Source organism: Populus euphratica, unplaced genomic scaffold (genome assembly GCF_000495115.2).
Source record: "Populus euphratica unplaced genomic scaffold, PopEup_1.0 scaffold118.1, whole genome shotgun sequence".
NCBI classification, from domain to species: Eukaryota; Viridiplantae; Streptophyta; class Magnoliopsida; order Malpighiales; family Salicaceae; genus Populus; species Populus euphratica.
Genome location: NW_011500007.1, coordinates 263,973 through 282,068, shown reverse-complemented (window position 1 = coordinate 282,068; position 18,096 = coordinate 263,973). Strand labels below are relative to the sequence as shown.

The 18,096-nt window shown below is 25.5% G+C and overlaps 1 protein-coding gene across 1 annotated transcript; it reads left to right on the top strand.

Moving 5' to 3' along the window:
* The first annotated feature begins 14,702 nt into the window (after positions 1-14,702).
* On the top strand, positions 14,703-16,780 carry LOC105141245 (uncharacterized). The gene is made up of 3 exons (XM_011048417.1): positions 14,703-15,140; positions 15,308-15,439; positions 16,308-16,780. Exons 1-3 carry the CDS (start codon positions 14,838-14,840, stop codon positions 16,443-16,445), a joined length of 573 nt encoding a protein of 190 aa, XP_011046719.1. The 5' UTR covers positions 14,703-14,837; the 3' UTR covers positions 16,446-16,780.
* Positions 16,781-18,096: the final 1,316 nt, after the last annotated feature.

The window sequence follows — 18,096 nt, the reverse complement described above, 5'->3', positions numbered from 1 at the left end:
GTGTGGGTCCCCTCAATATCTCTATCTAAAATGTAGTCGTGATCGTTCTCCTACTTTAACACCCCGTGGTTTTCGGGATTATTTACGAAGATGTCACTGCAAGACTAGTATTGTTAGAGCATGTCTGATGAAGATGATAAATGGAAAGTTAAAAATTAGAAGAAAAAAAATATTATTTAGGCTTTTCAAATTCCTGGAGTCTAATTTCAATTCTTTAGCATTTCCCAAAGGAGATCTTTTTTAAAAGAGTTAAATAGGTAATATAGATTTTTTTTTCATGTGCACTCCAATAGAAAAAGATTTTTAAAAAAGTAAAATGTATTTTAATTTATTTAATATAAAATTATTTTAATAATTTAATTGATTTGACAGATTTAAAAATAATTCGGATAATTATCAATTAATATAATCTTAAAATACTATTTTAATAATTTAATATAATTTAATTGATTTGACAAATTTAAAAATAATTCGAATAATTATCAATTAATATAATCTTAAAATATAAAATTAAAAAAGTTCAAATAAAAAATAATATAAGTTAATTTAGATAAATTTGTTATACATAAATTATGAAATTATGATAATTTCATAAAAAATATGAATTTAAAAAAATCAAAGGAAAAAATAGTGAAAAGAAATATTATAATGAATAGTATTTTATTATTTTTATAAGAAAAATAATAAAATATAATTTTGTTTAACATAAAATATATTCTTTTAATTTTTAGCTTTCCATGTGGCATCTCCTAAGAAGAGTGCTAAATAAAATGTTATTTTATCATTTCTTTTATAGAATTACTATTCTTATATATTTTGCAAAAATACTAAAATATTATTTATTACAACAATGTTTTTCTCACTAGTTTTTTTCTTTGAGTTTTTTTTTTTAATTATGATATTGTCATAATCTTATTATTTATATCATAAGTTTGACGAGTTCACCCAAGTTGACTCAAGTTATTTTTATATTTTTTTAATTAATTTTTTTAATTTTATCTTTTTAATATTAAGTTAATTAAAAATTATCTAAGTTGTTTTTATATTTTTCAAATCAATCAAATCATATTAGGTTATTAAAATAGTTGTATATCAAATAAATTAAATATAATTAGCACTTCTATATGGATTTTAACCATTGGAGTGAAAATAAATAAAAAGGTTATATTTACACTATTGTTATTTTTTTGAGTTTTTTTATTTTTTTTAGCTATTACGCATTATATATTATTTTTTTTGCAAGCATAAAAAAATAAAAGAAGAAAAGTGGAAAATATAAAAATTGAAAAAAGAAAATGAGAATGAGAAAATAAAATATCAAATGAAAAACCAAAAGATCAATAAAATTAAGAGAAGAAAAAAATTAAAAAAAATTAAAAAAATCAAAATATCAGTACAAGATATGGTTGTTTTATCCATATTTTTTGTATAAGCCATATTCTAAATATCATGATCTTTACATAAAATTACATGATCCTTTCTAAGTATACTAAGTAAAATTTTTCAAACATCAAATTAATGAAAACCTAGAGAATAAGTTAAGCCAAATAAAAAAAAAAGAGAGAGAAAGGAAAACACATACCATATAAAAAAAAATGAGGAATAAGATCTTTTTCTTCCTCTCTCTTTCTCTCACAATTTTTTTTTTCAGAATTTGATCTATACCATAACATCTAATTCATCTTTTTGTAGTTTTTTTTTTTTTGCTAATTATCTTCTTTTCTTCTTTTTTTCTTTGTTTCCTTCTTTATAAATCCAATCAAAATCACTTAGAAATCTACCAATCATGTCACTTTTTCAATGATTCTTATAATCTCTATTTTATCCACCTAAAACATCTATATTTTACCTTAAACCAAGCCTTAAGCCATTGATTTTCATTCTTAGGCTTTAAAAACCAATAATTTCTAACAATTTTGAGCTTGTATTTGCATCTTTCATATCTGAAATAACAAATTCAGTAACTTCAGTGCCGCCTAATGCCTGGATTTTAAAGTTTGGTTTCAAATTTCTTGATTATGGTAACAAGTCTCTATCTTTCCTTTTTTATTTATTCATATTCATTGATTTGTTTGATTAAATATATTCTTAATTATATTTAATAATTTTGATTAACATATTTTTGGATTTGAGAGACTTGGAGGTTGACTCCTTGATGATATATTATAGATAAAGACTAACTTAATAGTTTTTTAAAATAAAAACTTTTTTCTGTTGATAATTGCAAGCTTTTAAAATGATTTTTGGCTCAATAATTAATATGTTTTAAACATATGTTTCTACAAGCTACATTTTAGATAGAGTAATTTTATAAGGTATATTTGCTATTAATTTTTGTTTTGTTTTGTTTTGTTTTGTTTTGTTTTGTTTTGTTTTGTTTTGTTTTGTTTTGTTTTGTTTTATGTTATATATTTGATTTTAAAAAAATTGGTTAATTTTCTAAGGACAAATTTATGGATATGATTGATTAATTTATCAAAAATATAATGATTTGTTCTAGTGTGGACTTGTTTGATTTTTTGTTGTGATTTTTTAGATAATTTTTCATGATCTTTTGTTCTAAAATCATACTTGACAAAAATTTGAATCTATGAAAAAATATTAGCATAATAATTGGTTCTATACCATTTGTTTTTTTTTTTTTGGTAAAAGTCCAAAGTTATTTATTTTGTATCTAATTTTAAGACCAACTTCAATTTTTATATGAGTTAAGAATTTATTTCTCTTATGTTTTTTATTGATCGTTTCAAGTTTTTTTTTAAGTTCTTCACAATATATTTTCTGTTTGTTATGAACCTAGATTTTAAATTTATTTTAATCTTAATTTTATATTTTATCTAATTTCATGTTTATCTTTGTTTATTTCGTCCTGTCTTTAAAAATATCCTTAACTTATTTAGGGTTTGATTTCTCTTATTTTGTGCAAATTCTTATAATTATTTTTTATATATTTTCAATTAATCATTTTGTGGTTTTTTAAATGATTTTATTTGTATCTTATTTTTTATATAAATATGTTTTTTTTAAAAAAAAATATTTATGCTTTACATGTTTCATGTATATATTATATGCATATATAGTCGTCATAAATCACCAAGGGATAATTGATAAATAATAACTTAGTATATGTATGTTTGTGTCATGGTTTCAATTTTGGTTCAACATCTCAGTGTAAGTTAATTGGATAGTATCTCAAATATAAAACCAACTTCAACATTTAAAAATTGAAATCTTTATTGTTTGTTTATATGAATAATTCTTTTTATTTACATTATTGAGTCATAATCTTCTCAATAATATATATATATATATATATATATATATAAATAAGAAGAATTATTCATATAAACAAACAATAAAGGTTTCAATTTTTAAATATATATATATATATAATTTGATTATTATTATTATTGACTTTCTTTCTTTTTTTTCTTATTTGATATAGCAAACTTACGTAGATTTATTGGTTCAAAAGTTCTTTAATCATATCATTTTGAGCTAAGTCCCTAGTCTATTAAGTTTTTAGTTGCCCTATGTAAATAGGTTTTTCTTTTTACTTTTTTTATTAAACAAAAGAATTTAGATATTTTAAAAAATAATATATTTTTATCTTATTCTTATATTCAAGATATATGTTAGCAATTAATGAATTATATGCTATCATCATTTTCCTACATATAAATTTGTTTCATACATAATAGGAATTTCAAAGATATGGTGTTGAGTTTTCCTTATTTCCTGATTCTTCTTCTTATTATATTTTTTTTTCTTGAACATACAATGAATTTAGATAGTCAACACAAAAAAAAAAGAAACCATAAAAAAATTCATAAATGTATATATTTTGATATTTCTTTTTTGCTCTTGCATGCAATATATTAATGGGTAATTTTTATATTTCTTTCATGTAACCAACCCTTTTAAGTTTGATTTCTGGAAGACCATTAATTAGGTTTCTTAGTTGTCTAAATACTAAATCCAACTCTTCTTCTTTATTTTTTTTCTCACAAGTTCCTTATACCTTAAATGATAAATTCATAAAACAATAGTTAGCTCCTTATAGTTTGAGGACTTTGTCTTATTATTTTCATCTAACTTCCAACCAATTAGATGCTAGCAATTAAATTTTTAAAATTTATATATATATATATATATATATATTGCAATCCAAATAGAGTATATTTGAGATTTTATTAACTTTTGAAGGGTAAGATTTAATGATTGAGACATGCATATTATTCTCATTGTCAAATCTAATTTTATTTATTTTTTCAACCATAAATCTAATGTAAGTTATTATACAATTTAGTCTTCATTTAAATTTAAATTATTTGAGCTAGAAATGCTATTAACAATATCAAAGTATATAATAATCTTTTAAAAAAATAAAAATTTTCATTTTAGATATTTTAGTTTTTAATAAATTTATATGAACTTGTTATCATATAACAATCGAAGAAGGAAAAAGACATTATTTAAAAAAATGTTATTAATATAATAATTAAAAAAATTATTAGAATTACAGATACTATTAACTTAACTATAAAAAGGAAATTATATGAATCATAAACTCTATCAACCAAAAACAAATGTATAAGGAATATTTGATAATTTCCCTTTATAATCTTATTAAAAGAAAACTAAAAAAGCCTACATATCTTTATTAAAAAAATTTGTCATAACGTGATTTTAACATCTTGTTTTGATAACTTTTTTACTTTTAGAAAGCAAAGAAAAATATAAAAATACAAAATATTCAAGAACAATATATTTTTGACACTATTAGGCTAATTCTGAACCATTGCAGAAGTTTTAACGTATTCAATTATCATTTTTATGTTAGTGAATTCTCAAATGTTAAAGTTGTAAAATATTCAAAAGAAATGGAAGAACAAAGAAAAAAAATGATGATGTTTTCCTCCTTTTCTTTCTCATATCCACAACAAAAATGTAAAAACCTTTTATTTGCTCTCCCATTTTATTTTATTTTTTTTCGCTTATCAAAACAAGCCAAAGCACATGCCCTCTATCTTTCTAATACCATATGTTAATCACAACTATAAAACCACCCCTAATAGTTATAAAAACTACAGTAAAATCAAGTCAAGACCACATCCTTTTTACTTTTTAACCTACTACAAAATCAACTATATAAGAACACATTTTTAAGTCATTGTTCATGCTACAATTTATACATTCTATCACGTAAAATATAATATTATTATACCTTATTTATAACTATAAAATCAAGCCAAAAACTCACCCTTTTATTCTATACAACTACTATAAAACAATCATCAAAGGACATCCTTTTCTGATCTTATTTCTTCTTGCACGTTCTACCAAAAAAATAACCTTTACATCCTTTTATTTTGCTATAAAAACACGCCACAATGTACCTTTGCATCCCCATACTTGCTACTAAATCAACCATATAAAAACACCATTTTCATCCCTTATTGTTTACTGCAAACATAATATGTTTAACCACCAAAAACCATAATCGTTGCTCCTTATTTGCAATTTTGTTATAAATCTAAAACACCTTTGTTTGTTGCCAAGATAAGATAAAAACAACATGCTAACATAGAGTACAGAAAGAGATGGATAACTGAGATTATTATTGAATAAGTAATGGTCATGATCTTACAGATGGAGAGAGTTTTAGGTCTTTCATTGAGGCTGATAAAAGAGAGGCTTGATTAAAAAAAAAAAAGATAAATTGAAAAGGAGATAATATACATCATTACAAAGTGCTTTAGAAGAGGTGAAAATTAAGTGAATCATAAAGAGCAAATCCTAGTTGGTATGGTCTAGTTAAACAAGATACTATTTATTTTTTAGATTCTAATTGGATGTAAACACATCGATTTTAGGTGTTTTTCAATTTGATGAAAAGCTAACTAAAATATAGGATTAAAACTTTTATAAAAGTTTAAAATTTATTTTTTTCATTTTAAAGTTCAAAACATAACAGAAAATGAGAAAGTTTGAATTTGTCTAAAAGTTCATTATAACCCAGATCTTGTTGCAATTTCACGCACATATAAAGTTATAGAAGTCATAGTGAAACAAGCTTAGTTAGAACTCAATTAGACAATCTGGAAAGAGGAAAAAACATTTTTTTTAAAAAAAAGAAAAGAAACCAAGAAAGAGAGGATACATAGCAGTAACAACTTCATCAAGGTATAAACACATGTCCTTTTTATAATAAATATATTTGTTCATTTCTAATCTTTCTTTTCAGAATATGGCTATACAATAGCATGCTTTGTTTTATTTTTTTTCTTAATTTCTTCCTCTCTTGACAACTCGAATGATAAAGAATTTAGTTGAGTGTTTGTATTAGATTTATTTTCTCTCGGTTAAATTGTGGGCTATGCACTAATTTTTTTAGTTTACTCCATTTGTTTTAAGAGTTTATTCACTTCATGATATGCCTAACATTTGATATGTATTAGATTTGAATCATAATCTCTTGCTTGAGTGGTAAATTTAAGTGATGTGAATTATAATAAAACCATAAGTAGTTTACTTTAGTGGCATGCATGCATTTCCTTAAATATTCTTTGATTAAAATTTTTTTTACGATAGTCAACATGTCTCCTAATTTTAGGAACTAGCATAAATGTAATATTGTTTTTAACTTTAAAACAATTCTTAGTGATAAATCAATGAGTTTTCACCAAATTATTGTCAAGTTAAGTTTAATTTTGTTTTTAACAGTTAGGTCAATGAGTCTTCTAGTTTTAGAGATTGACATAGACCAAACATACTATTTTTTATTTTTAAAAAAAAAAAAACAAGTTTGGCGACAAATCAAGTTTTGCTTAAGCTTTTAAATGCTAACATACTATTTTTTATTTAAAAAAAAAAACAAGTTTGACTATAAATCAAGTTTTGCTTAAGCTTTTAAATGGTTAAGTCAATGAGTCTCCTAGTTTTAGAGATTAGCTTAGACCTAACATGAATTTTTTATCCATAAAATTAGTTCAAGAATGCATTGACAAGTTTTCATTAAGTTTTTGTCAAGTTAGTGATGTTTTGTTTAAACTTGGCTTTTAACAACAAGGTTGATGAGTCTATGGTTTTAAAAATCGATGTAGGCATAGAATGATGTTATTTTTACTAAAAAAAAATAAAAAGAAATAAATCATCAAATTGTGGGACTCTTAATTCAGGGTCCAACGCTCATTCAGATCAATGCTGATAAATAATAAATGACTTGCGAATCACTTTATAAATAATTTAAATAGTTTAGCATATGTAAAATAAATTTATGAGAAAAAATATAGTTAAGATAATTTTATTTTGAAAAGATGTGGTAAGGGTGATTTATATCTTCCTTTAGGCATAATCAACCTTTTATTTGAGTCTTTTGAACCATAAAGTACTAAGTAGCAATTCCATTTAAGGTTCATATTTTAGAATTCTTAGTCTCCTTAAGCTATTAGGTGACAACTCTTTTTTTTATATATATTTCTTTAATTTTAGAGGTCTTATTTTTATATCAAGTGTGACAATAAAAACCCCCACCATAGAAAAAGTTATGTTGTCCATCATTACATGACTAAAGGTAATCATGCAATAAACTAATTATAAATTTTTATTATAAAAGATAATTTATTTAGATTGTAAAGATCATAAAACTTCCAAAAAACACAATAAATAAATTTAAAAATAGAGATTAAAATAAAAATTTTGAAAACTACATTTGAATGGACTCAATGATAGAAAAAAATATAAATATTATTAGACGTGTCGTTCCAAAGTTTATTTTAGTCTTATAATTTTATAATTATAGTTAAGCATTTGAAAAAGTAAATGAAAGGTATTTAATAATATTAAATTTCTTTTTATGTGACCTAACATTTGAATTTTATTTATTTTATAATTGATGTATTTTTACCTAATTCATATGAGGAAAAAATTACAATGAATATTTTTATTTATTTATATAATTTTATGAACTAAATTAGATAGTGATATATGATAAATCTAGATAATTTTACAAATGGTTTGTTTACACTTTTAACTCAAATAAAAATATTTTTAATCACTCAAAAATTAACATCCAAAAACAGTAATAAATATAATAATTTATATTTAGTTTTTTTTAAAAAAAAACTAACAAGCATTGATAACCTAATATATTATTATTATTATTATATATATAGTTATAGTAATTTATATACTTGTTCAAACCACATGATTATATTAATCTCCATAAACTTTCTGTTTTAGCTCCATATAATCCCACTCACTGAAACTCTTCCTTCACGACTCAAGAAGTTGTTAGAAACATATGAAATGCTTATATCATGTTATTTATAAACTAAGTCAATAAATACAAGATAAATAATCAAAATCATGTGAAATGCTTGTGTCATCAAGTAAAAACAGCTATATTTTACATAAATAACTTGTATTCAAAGTTATTAGAATTGACCTAATTAACAAAATGAGAAAGGCAATGATTCATTGGCTCCTAAATCAAACAATTAGAAAATAAAAGAGCAACTGAAATTACTATAAAGCAATACACAATTTACTGCAGATTTTAATAACACTTCATATTGTTTCTTCTTCTTTTTATTTTTGTCTTTTGGTTTTTTTGTCACTTAAGATTTTTTTTTAATTTAATCAATCTATATTTTTTGGCTTGATTTTAGACTTGATAATTTATTTCTGTTGTCTTGGTATCAGTTTTATCCATTTAAAATAATTAAATCTCTAGGTGTTAAATCCAAAAATTAAACATATTTGAGTCTTCTTTTTGTTAAATCATGGATTAAAATAAAGGAAGATCAAAATGAAGGAAGGGAGAATTGATGGCAACTTATGTTGCAAGTTGGGAGCTAAGAATGAGGCATTCCTTGATATTGTTGGAATCATTTAAAAGGGTTCATCTTACTTAAAGAAACGTGTCAGTGGAAAAGCTTCGGTTTGTCTTTGGCAAGTCCTTCTTCGTTTCTTTCTTCATCTTCTTTTTCTTTCACATCTCTTTGGTTTCCATACCCGGCTCACTCTAAGATGGCAAAGAGGGTTATCTATTTTTTATGTTAAATTTGATGCCCTTCTTCATTTCTTTCTTCATCTTCTTTTTATTTCATATCTCTTTGGTTTCCATGCCCGGCTCACTCTAAGATGGCAAAGACGGTTATCTATTTTTTATGTTAAATTTGATCTTAATTCTTTTGATTACTATTTTTAACAAATTTTTCTTTTGAAATTTACCCTTTATATATTTTTTTGTTTACTTTCTATAGGGTTATCTTAGTCTCATGACTAATGTTATAGGCTTAGCAGATTCACCCATGTATGCTTAGGTAGTTTTTTTTTTGTCTTTTTTGTTAATTGATTTTTTTCCAAATGCATTCTTTTACATTGCGTTGATTGGGAATTAAATTTTGTAATTTTTTTTATTTCCTTTATGTTATGTTATCCTAGTCTTACGACTTAGATCATCGAGTTAGTAGGCTAACATGGGTTGACTCTGGTAATTTTTTTAGAACTATTTTCATAATATTTCCAAGAGTTTTTTATGCATGTCATTATGATCAAGAGTTTTTTTCATAATTTTAAACTCATAGTAGATAAAGAGTGAGATCAAATGGTTTTAAAATTTTAAGTTTAATAATAATACCAAAAACTAACTGTTTTTTTTGTCAAGTTTAATTTTTTTGAACTGAGTTACAAAGTTGTGTGATTTTGTGAACTAGAATACATCAAAATACATGTTGTCTACTGATGAGCGCCTCCTTACACTATGCAAGTCATGAGTTTCGCAGTGTATGTTTTTGCGGGGATATCATGCTTTTGAAACAAATTGAATTTTTTTGCTTTAAATTAATGTTTTTGGATCATTTTGATGTCAAAAATAAATTTAAAAAATAAAAAAAAATTATTTTGATGTATTTCTAAATAAAAAGCACTTTAAAAAGTAATTACTACTACAATGTCAAACACTATCTTTGACTAATATTTTTTGTTTTTGTTTTTAAAGCTATAGGCGTAACAATCTTTGTGTGTGTGTCTGTCTGTCTGTGTAGAAGTTTACTAGATAGTTGGTCCTCGCTTTTCCACGGGCTGGGCTAATTTTCTTGCAGCGTAAAAAAATAATGTTTACTAGATAGTTGGTCATCGCTTTTCCACAGGCTGGGGTAATTTTCTTGCAGCGTAAAAAAATAATGTTCAAGTGTTGCCAACGTATTTTAAATAACAAAAGAAAAAAAATCCATGACTTGACATTATAGAAAGTGACTTGAAAAAAACTTGGATCACCCAGACATACCTCTCACCTAAATCAGGAAACAGAGATAAGCTGATTGAAAAGAAAACCAAGAAAAATAACAATGTTTATTTTTCAAAACTAACAACTACAAATGATGTAATCAAGAAAAAAAAAGATACCAACTTATGTTAACTTTTCAAACTCATGACTCTAGCTAATGACTAAATTGAAATCAATGCATCTAGAAAGCTACTATTTTAAAACTTGGCTAGACTCAATGTGTTGACTCGTGACTTAGACCAGGCAAAGTTTTAAAAGAAATTGGAGGAGAATTGATCTAGTGTAAGATGGTTAAAAACCCAGATTTACCTATATTTTGGTTAACTTGGAGCAAATCCAATCAAAATAGGGTCAAACCCCGTTGACCTTTTTTTTCCTTTTATAATGGTATTATTTTGAATTTTTTTATAAAAACAAAAAGATTTGATTGACTTGAATTAATATGGGTCAACTCACTTGACTTATGACTCTATAATTGTCTATGATTGACACTTGAATAGGGCTTATATACAATGAGAAAAATTATAGAGACCAAATCCTAATAAATCAAATGTTGAATGATGAAAAAATAAAATTCAAGGATAAAAAGAAAAAAATTAAGAGAATATAAACCTCATTTGAAAAAACAAATTGAGAGGATAAACTAAAATTTTGATTTAAAGGGAAAAATAAAAAAAGATCAAATTAATAAATGAATCCAAAATAAGAAAAATATAAATCAAGAGAGAAAAAAATAAAAAAAAAATCAAGATTTTGGATATAAAGATAAAATTGAAAACAAGTTATAATTTTTTAAAAATGCTAAGAATCAAAATTCAAAATTAAAACATTGAGGGTCAAATTTTAACATATCATCAAATATTGAATTAAATAGAAAATTAAAAAGAAAAATCAGATTCATAGAAGAATCTAAAATAAAAATAAAAATAAAAAACTAAGGATCAAATATGAAAAAAGTAAAACTAAGATCATGGATCCAAGGAAAAAATTGAAAAAAAAATTAAAAAACCACAAATCTATATTAGAAATAAAAACATTGAGTGTCAAATCTGAAACATCATAAAATAAAAGGAAAATTTTGATATAAAAATCCAAATCCAAGTGATCAAATTGATGAAAATAAATAAAATTTGATACAATTAAAAAAAATTAACAAATAATACGTTTTTCTAGTTTTTTTTTCAAGAGTTGTATATTTTTCAAGGTAAATTAACAAATAATACATTTTTCTAGTTTTGTTTTTCAAGAGTTGTATATTTTTCAAGGTTTAAGTTTTTTTTTTGTTACCTAGCTTAATTTCCAGATCTAGCTCTCTGTGGATATGATCTCGATCTTACCGAGTTAACTGCTACATCGCATACTCGTGCACTTGCGAGTTAAAACAAGCCGATCATAAAAAGTGGTCAAGCACTCTACCTAAAAGGCACGAACACCTCCTACTTGCAGGCACATGTGATGAATACACCATCAACTTTTTCTTTTTATCTTTTAATCTATGTATATACCAAATTGCTTTTGATCGCACATAATATTAACAAAAAAAATATGATTAAAAAGATTTTTTTAAAAAAAACCTCTTCAATCTTATCTTTAGATTACTTGACTTTAAGGGCACTTATATCATTTTGTAAATCAAAAATTAAAAGATTTTTTTATATATCTTGTAACAACAAATATATCTCATGAAAAATACTATATTACTCTTGAAAACATACTATAAAATTTAATTTAAATTGTTAAGGATAAAACAATAATTTTGTTGTAGAAATCCACTGTAAAACATAAATATGTATACAGTGAAACATTAAATTCTTTTAACTTTTAGGACGGGTAGCTCAACAAACCCAGTAGTTTGGTGGTAAAGTCAAGGCTATAATTTAATCTTTTAAAATGTTATGGTTTCGATCTCCAACTTTTTGTTAAGGAAATTCAATTTTGGAGGGTATTTTAGAGATATCACTGTATGTATCAAAGATCAAAAGACTGCAAAATACTATTACTCTTGAAAACCGCAAGTCCGTTCACTCTGCCAATGAAACGCGCGTTTGAGTTATCTATCTTGGACAAAAGACGTCAGTGGCAGTATGGTAGTTAAGATGAAAGACGAGGGTATTATGCACGGTGATGCAGAAATGATGATCAAAAGAATGACGTGGTGCGACTGGAAAGCAAAACGAGATTTGAGGGCAAAGGTCGTATTAATTACGAGGTGTCTTCACGTACCAAACAGTCCTTTCCATATTATCATTTATTGAAATTGAATATAGAGTAAATTTAATTAGGTTCAACAGCAAAGTTTAATAACAATGAGTTATATTTGTTAAAAAACAAATGTTAAATTAGGAATGTTAGCATCAATTAGAGACTATTTGCACGTACTAATTAATCAATTTTGGCAAATTAATTAATTAAAGTTATAATTATATTATGAAATAAACAAAAAAAAATTGGGTTTTTTACTATTCATATCCCACATGCCTTTCCACACTTCACTGTCATTATTTATGGTCATTTTTTCCTTTTATGTCCCTTAATATTAATTTTTTTACACTTTGTTCATTAATCTTTATTTTTTTTTCAATTTCATCATGGTAAGTTAAGTTTTCATGGTTTTATATGTTGAGATTTATTTTGATTAGCATGTTCTAATATACTTGATGTGGAATTGAATATTCTAGCATTAAATTAAAGGGTAATTTTATTAAATTGAATTTTAGGTTATTCTTAAAGTAAAAGATTGCAAGAACGAGGACCAAGATTATATTTAAAAAAAAAACAAAACCTTCTTTTCCATTTAAACGGTTCACAAATGCTCAAAAGATTTTAATATGGTCCCTCAAGTTTTATCATTTACATATTTGGCCTTTGTTCTTTTTAACATTTATACTTTAGCATTGACATATCAAAATGATTTGAAAATATCAAAAACATATTAATTTAAAATTAATAAAAAAATAAAAAAATATTAATTTTTTTCAAAATCATGCTAATAATTTTTTTTTAAAAAAATTATTTTTGACATTGACATATCAAAATGATTTGAAAATATCAAAAACATATTAATTTAAAATTAATAAAAAAATAAAAAAAAATTAATTTTTTTCAAAAATATTTTTAAAACACAAAAATAAACATACTATTTGACCTCTAAAATCCATAATATAATGCATCAACCTTTCCATTTAAGAAAAATTTAATCAAACAACATGAAAATCAAATAGGCATCAGAGTATGGCTTTCTAAGACCAAATGCATTTAGTCTATCCTTCCAACCTGGGTGCTTCACCTTTATTTTATTAAAGAAAAATAGCCATTGATCTTTTTTTTTTATCTTAATAATTATCCGATTATGTTATAGTTTTAAAATAATATTAGAGCATTTGATAATAATATTAAAAATTATTTTTTCAAAATAATTATATATGAACCAAATATGGATTTTTTTTATTTGGTATGTGAATAAAGTATTTATTTTGTTGTTTCTATGATTTTTCTATATAATTCTCTCAACTTTATTATTTTTATATTTTTTTAATACATTCTTGAATTTATCTATTCATGATTTTTTTTAATTATGTCTTGCTTTTAAGATTATGATAAATTTGTATTTAAAAAATAATTCCTCTCATAAAAAAGATATGTTTTTTTGCCAAAAATAAAATAAAAAGAAACTCATGATTAAAAAATATATTTTTATATTTATTTTGATTTCCATAAGTTTTTATTCAATAAACCACATTGTTAATAAAAACTATAAAATATATGTTTTTTTTGTGAAAAAAATTATTTACACGAATAATAAAAAAGAATTTGGATTAAAAATATATCTTCTATTTCTTAAAAGGTCCATTTTAATTATTATATAATTCAATAAAAGAATTCAAAAGGTGTCCCTTGTTAGGCATCAAATATTTGCATGTGTATTTTTTACAACTTAAAAGGAAAATCAACTTAATATTTAATTGCTTTTAACCATTCTTTTTATGATTTTCTTCATTTAATTTATTTTATTTAGATATTTTTTTTAAAAAAAAATTCAATTAAAAGATTATATGATACCGAAGAAACAAATTCTAATGCTGATTCCTTATTCTTTTATATTAAAAATTAACTTAAAATGCAGCTAGCACGGGTACCCTGCCTGGTCACCTCTCAAATTTGAGAAACAAGTTAATTACCGTCAACAAACGTAGCCTTAGTTTCATTTTCAATTCAGTATGAGAACGACACCGTTGGCTCCCGAACCCCTTCTTTTAACGTGTAAAATTGTGAGATTGAGTTGTTTTTTAAAATATCTATTATTTTAAAATGATATTTTTTATTATTTTAAAATAATTTTTGATATTAATAATTTAAAATAAAAAAATAAAATAAAACTTTTTAAAAAACATTTTTTAAGATCTAATGCCGTACACTCCTTTAGGGATTTGCCCCAACTCCCAGCGAGGAGTCCTCGCGTATCCTCTGCTCTGCTGAATTATATCTTTTACCCAAACAACCGGCGATTCCTGAAAAACAAAGCCGAGATTTTGGGGTGAGAAAAATGGAGGGAGGGGGATCTCGGTTGGGCCGGTCTTCGTCTCGGTACGGCCTATCAGCGACGGCCACTGTTCTTAATTGCCCCGTGAGGAAGTGGAAGAGGAAATGGGTCCACGTGTCCCCTTCTCCCACCCTCAATTACCGCAACAACAGCCACTCCAACGGCCATAACAACAACAACAACAACAACAACGGCTCTCGCCTCCTCCTCTGTCGGTGGACTCCACTACCCCCCTCTGGCGGCGCCGCGACCGCCGCTACCTCCTCCCCCGAGGATCCACCTAAACGCAAATTCCGTTACACCCCAGTAAGTAAAACACAACCTGGCATGAGTTTTTGTTAGTGAATTTTGTTTCTTGTTTCTTGTTTTTCACATGCTTGCTATTTTGGTTCTGCTAATTACTTTGTAGAAGATATGGAATTAAGTTAGAAAACTGTTATTTTATTTTTATTGAGTATTTTCTTATGTTGTAGATTGCTGTACTGGAGGAACGTAGCAAGGTAGAAAAGAAGGTTGAACAAGAAGTTGAGAAGCAGTTGGTAGGGTGGCTAACTTCCAAGGATGATAGACAAAATATTGGAGATGGTCTCAAGAGTGAAATTCAGGTCTCACCCTCTTACAACACTTTTTACCGCGAATTATATAGCTCTCTCTTCTTTTTTTATGATTACTTCTCGTGTATACCGTTATCTTATCCCTTTATTTCCCACATTTTGATGCTAAGAGTTCTTAGTAGGTTTAAATAAGAGATGCTTTGATCTTGCTATTTTGTGGAGAAGTTGAGAGAAGTGAGTTGAGACGATATCATCCTGCTTGACCATTTTTTCTTGGAATTTTTTGAGGCAGACAGATCACCTCATCTGAATGCCTTAAGCTTGTGAAAGTACAATGGTTTTAGTATTCTGTCTAGACAAGTAGAAGATCAAAAGGCAATCTCATACCCTTTTTTGCTTTTCTTTTTTTGAGGACTTGAGATGTTAGCTCAACATTTTATTATGATTTGAGAATTCCACTCCCCAGATGAACTATTTGAAGAAATTTCAGATACCCGTTAAAAGTCTTATCTTACATGAAACTTTTGCACTTATAATTGAACCTAGAATTGTTTTATATCATTTGCTCATGTATTTGGATATTCAAACCTTTGATTCCTTTTTCATTAGGCAAATGGTCAACCTTTCCAAGACTTATTGTGGGAGAATTATTTTTGAAGTTTGACCATTGTATTTGTTGCTAAACGCAAAAGAATTCATGGTTTGTAGCTGTCAAAAACTTGATCACCGCCCCATATTTGGGTTGGCAAACTCTCAATGGGTTCCCAGAATGCATGTCTTCCAATGGCAATGAGAATGCATTTTCTTAGTTGTTTCCGTTCTAGCAGATGGAAGTTTTGTTTTCAAGGATGTCTAGGCTTCAATTTGTTGAATTCTCTCTTTAATATTGGTGTTAAACAGGAATCTGTTTCCCCTGCAGGATTCAAACATGAGCCATTTGGATTTGGATTTGGATTTGCGCTTAAAAGGCCTCAACAATGATCTTGACTCTGTTGGCCAAAGCAAAGAGGATCAAGTGAAGAAAGCAAGCTCAGGTGGGTTTTGGACGAGTGATTGACCCAAGAAACTGAAGCCAATGAGTCATAGAATGAAAGTCTGAATTGGTTTCTCATTCTGATGCTTGTAGCATGTCAATACAACTCTTTTCTATTAGATTAAGTAACATTGCTTCACATTGTAATTAACCGTAGGCTTCTTGTCCAGTTTCTCGATGAAGGTTCTCTGCACTAGCTGCTGCTATCTGTATATATTTTCAACCCTTATAGCTTCTTGTACGCTTTGTGCTTATTGTTTTTAGTACCATCACTACGACTCTGCAGGAGACAACTATCTCATCTGTTGTCTTGTTAAGAATTTCAAGATTAGAATTGCAAATCCTGCACTTTTGGCATCTGTTATAAAATGCAACAGTGTAGATTGAGGCTGACCAAAAACAGAAAAACTGAATGGGGTGGTCGGAACAATGGTACCCTAGATACAATGCATTGGGAACAGTGTTTTTACTATCTTGCTCTTAAAAAAACCCATAAAGGGTAAAATTGTTACTGGACCATGTGGGCATTTTAGAATGGCATGAGGTTAAGATGGGTATTGTGTTTTTTCTTTGCATAGTAAAATAAAATAATTACAATGCTCTTAAAAGTAATAAATTATAAGGTTGTCATGTAGGGGTTTTTTGTGATTTTACATATAAGCACATAATGAAATAATCTATTTACCTTTATAATCAAAGAATCTTTCATTAGCAATGAGGGATATTTTTGTCTTTTTATTATTCCTAGAGCACAATAAAGATATCTAATTATACTTAAAGTTTAAATTTTTATACTTTGGGTTTGAGGTTATTTTTGTTATTATATTATTAATTTTTTCGTTATTATCTAGTTAGAAAAAAATTGATATTTTAATAAATATAAAATATTTATAAAAAAAATAGCTGAGATGTGTTCTGGAGGCAGTCAATTACTTTATTGTTGATATAAACACCTTTTAAGATATATTAAAATTAGATTTGAATAGTTTGTAATTTAACACAACAAGAACCTATCTTGAAAAAACAAAGTTATACATAATGATAACTCTTAGCCTATGTCTATAAAGAGATGTGAATAAGTAATATAAAATCATAATGAAATTGATCAATTATTCAAAGAGTTTGTAACTTCAATAAAAAAACTTAATATAAGAATTACTCAACCACACAAAAGATAGTAAAAATATCAGTTTTTGTTTTATTAAAAACAATCTTCTTTTAAAAAGTCTTTACAAAAAGGAAAGAAGCATAAGTTTAATAAGCTATCTTTAATGAATATGGATAAACCTAATAAATATCAATAATAATTCAATAAATCTAAATTTAAATAAAGGTTTAATATCTCTAAAAGACCTAATAATAACTAAAAAATAAACAAAACAATAACCTAACTAATCTAAATAAAATTAAAATTGTTTTTGCATAATTTGCTAGTACTTTTAACACTAAACTTAAAGCATATAATTCTCTTTTATTTTAATAAATTAGAAAGTGTCTCATTTATTATTAGAAAGATATGGATGTCACCTTTCTAATGCAACTATAATAGTATTACAATTCCTTATATAGATCCATGTATGATAAAAAAAAATAAAAAATAAAGTCAAAACTGGTAAATTTAAATTTTCTTATTTTAATCTTTTTGTAATGTTTGAATATCCACCTACAAGTCCTT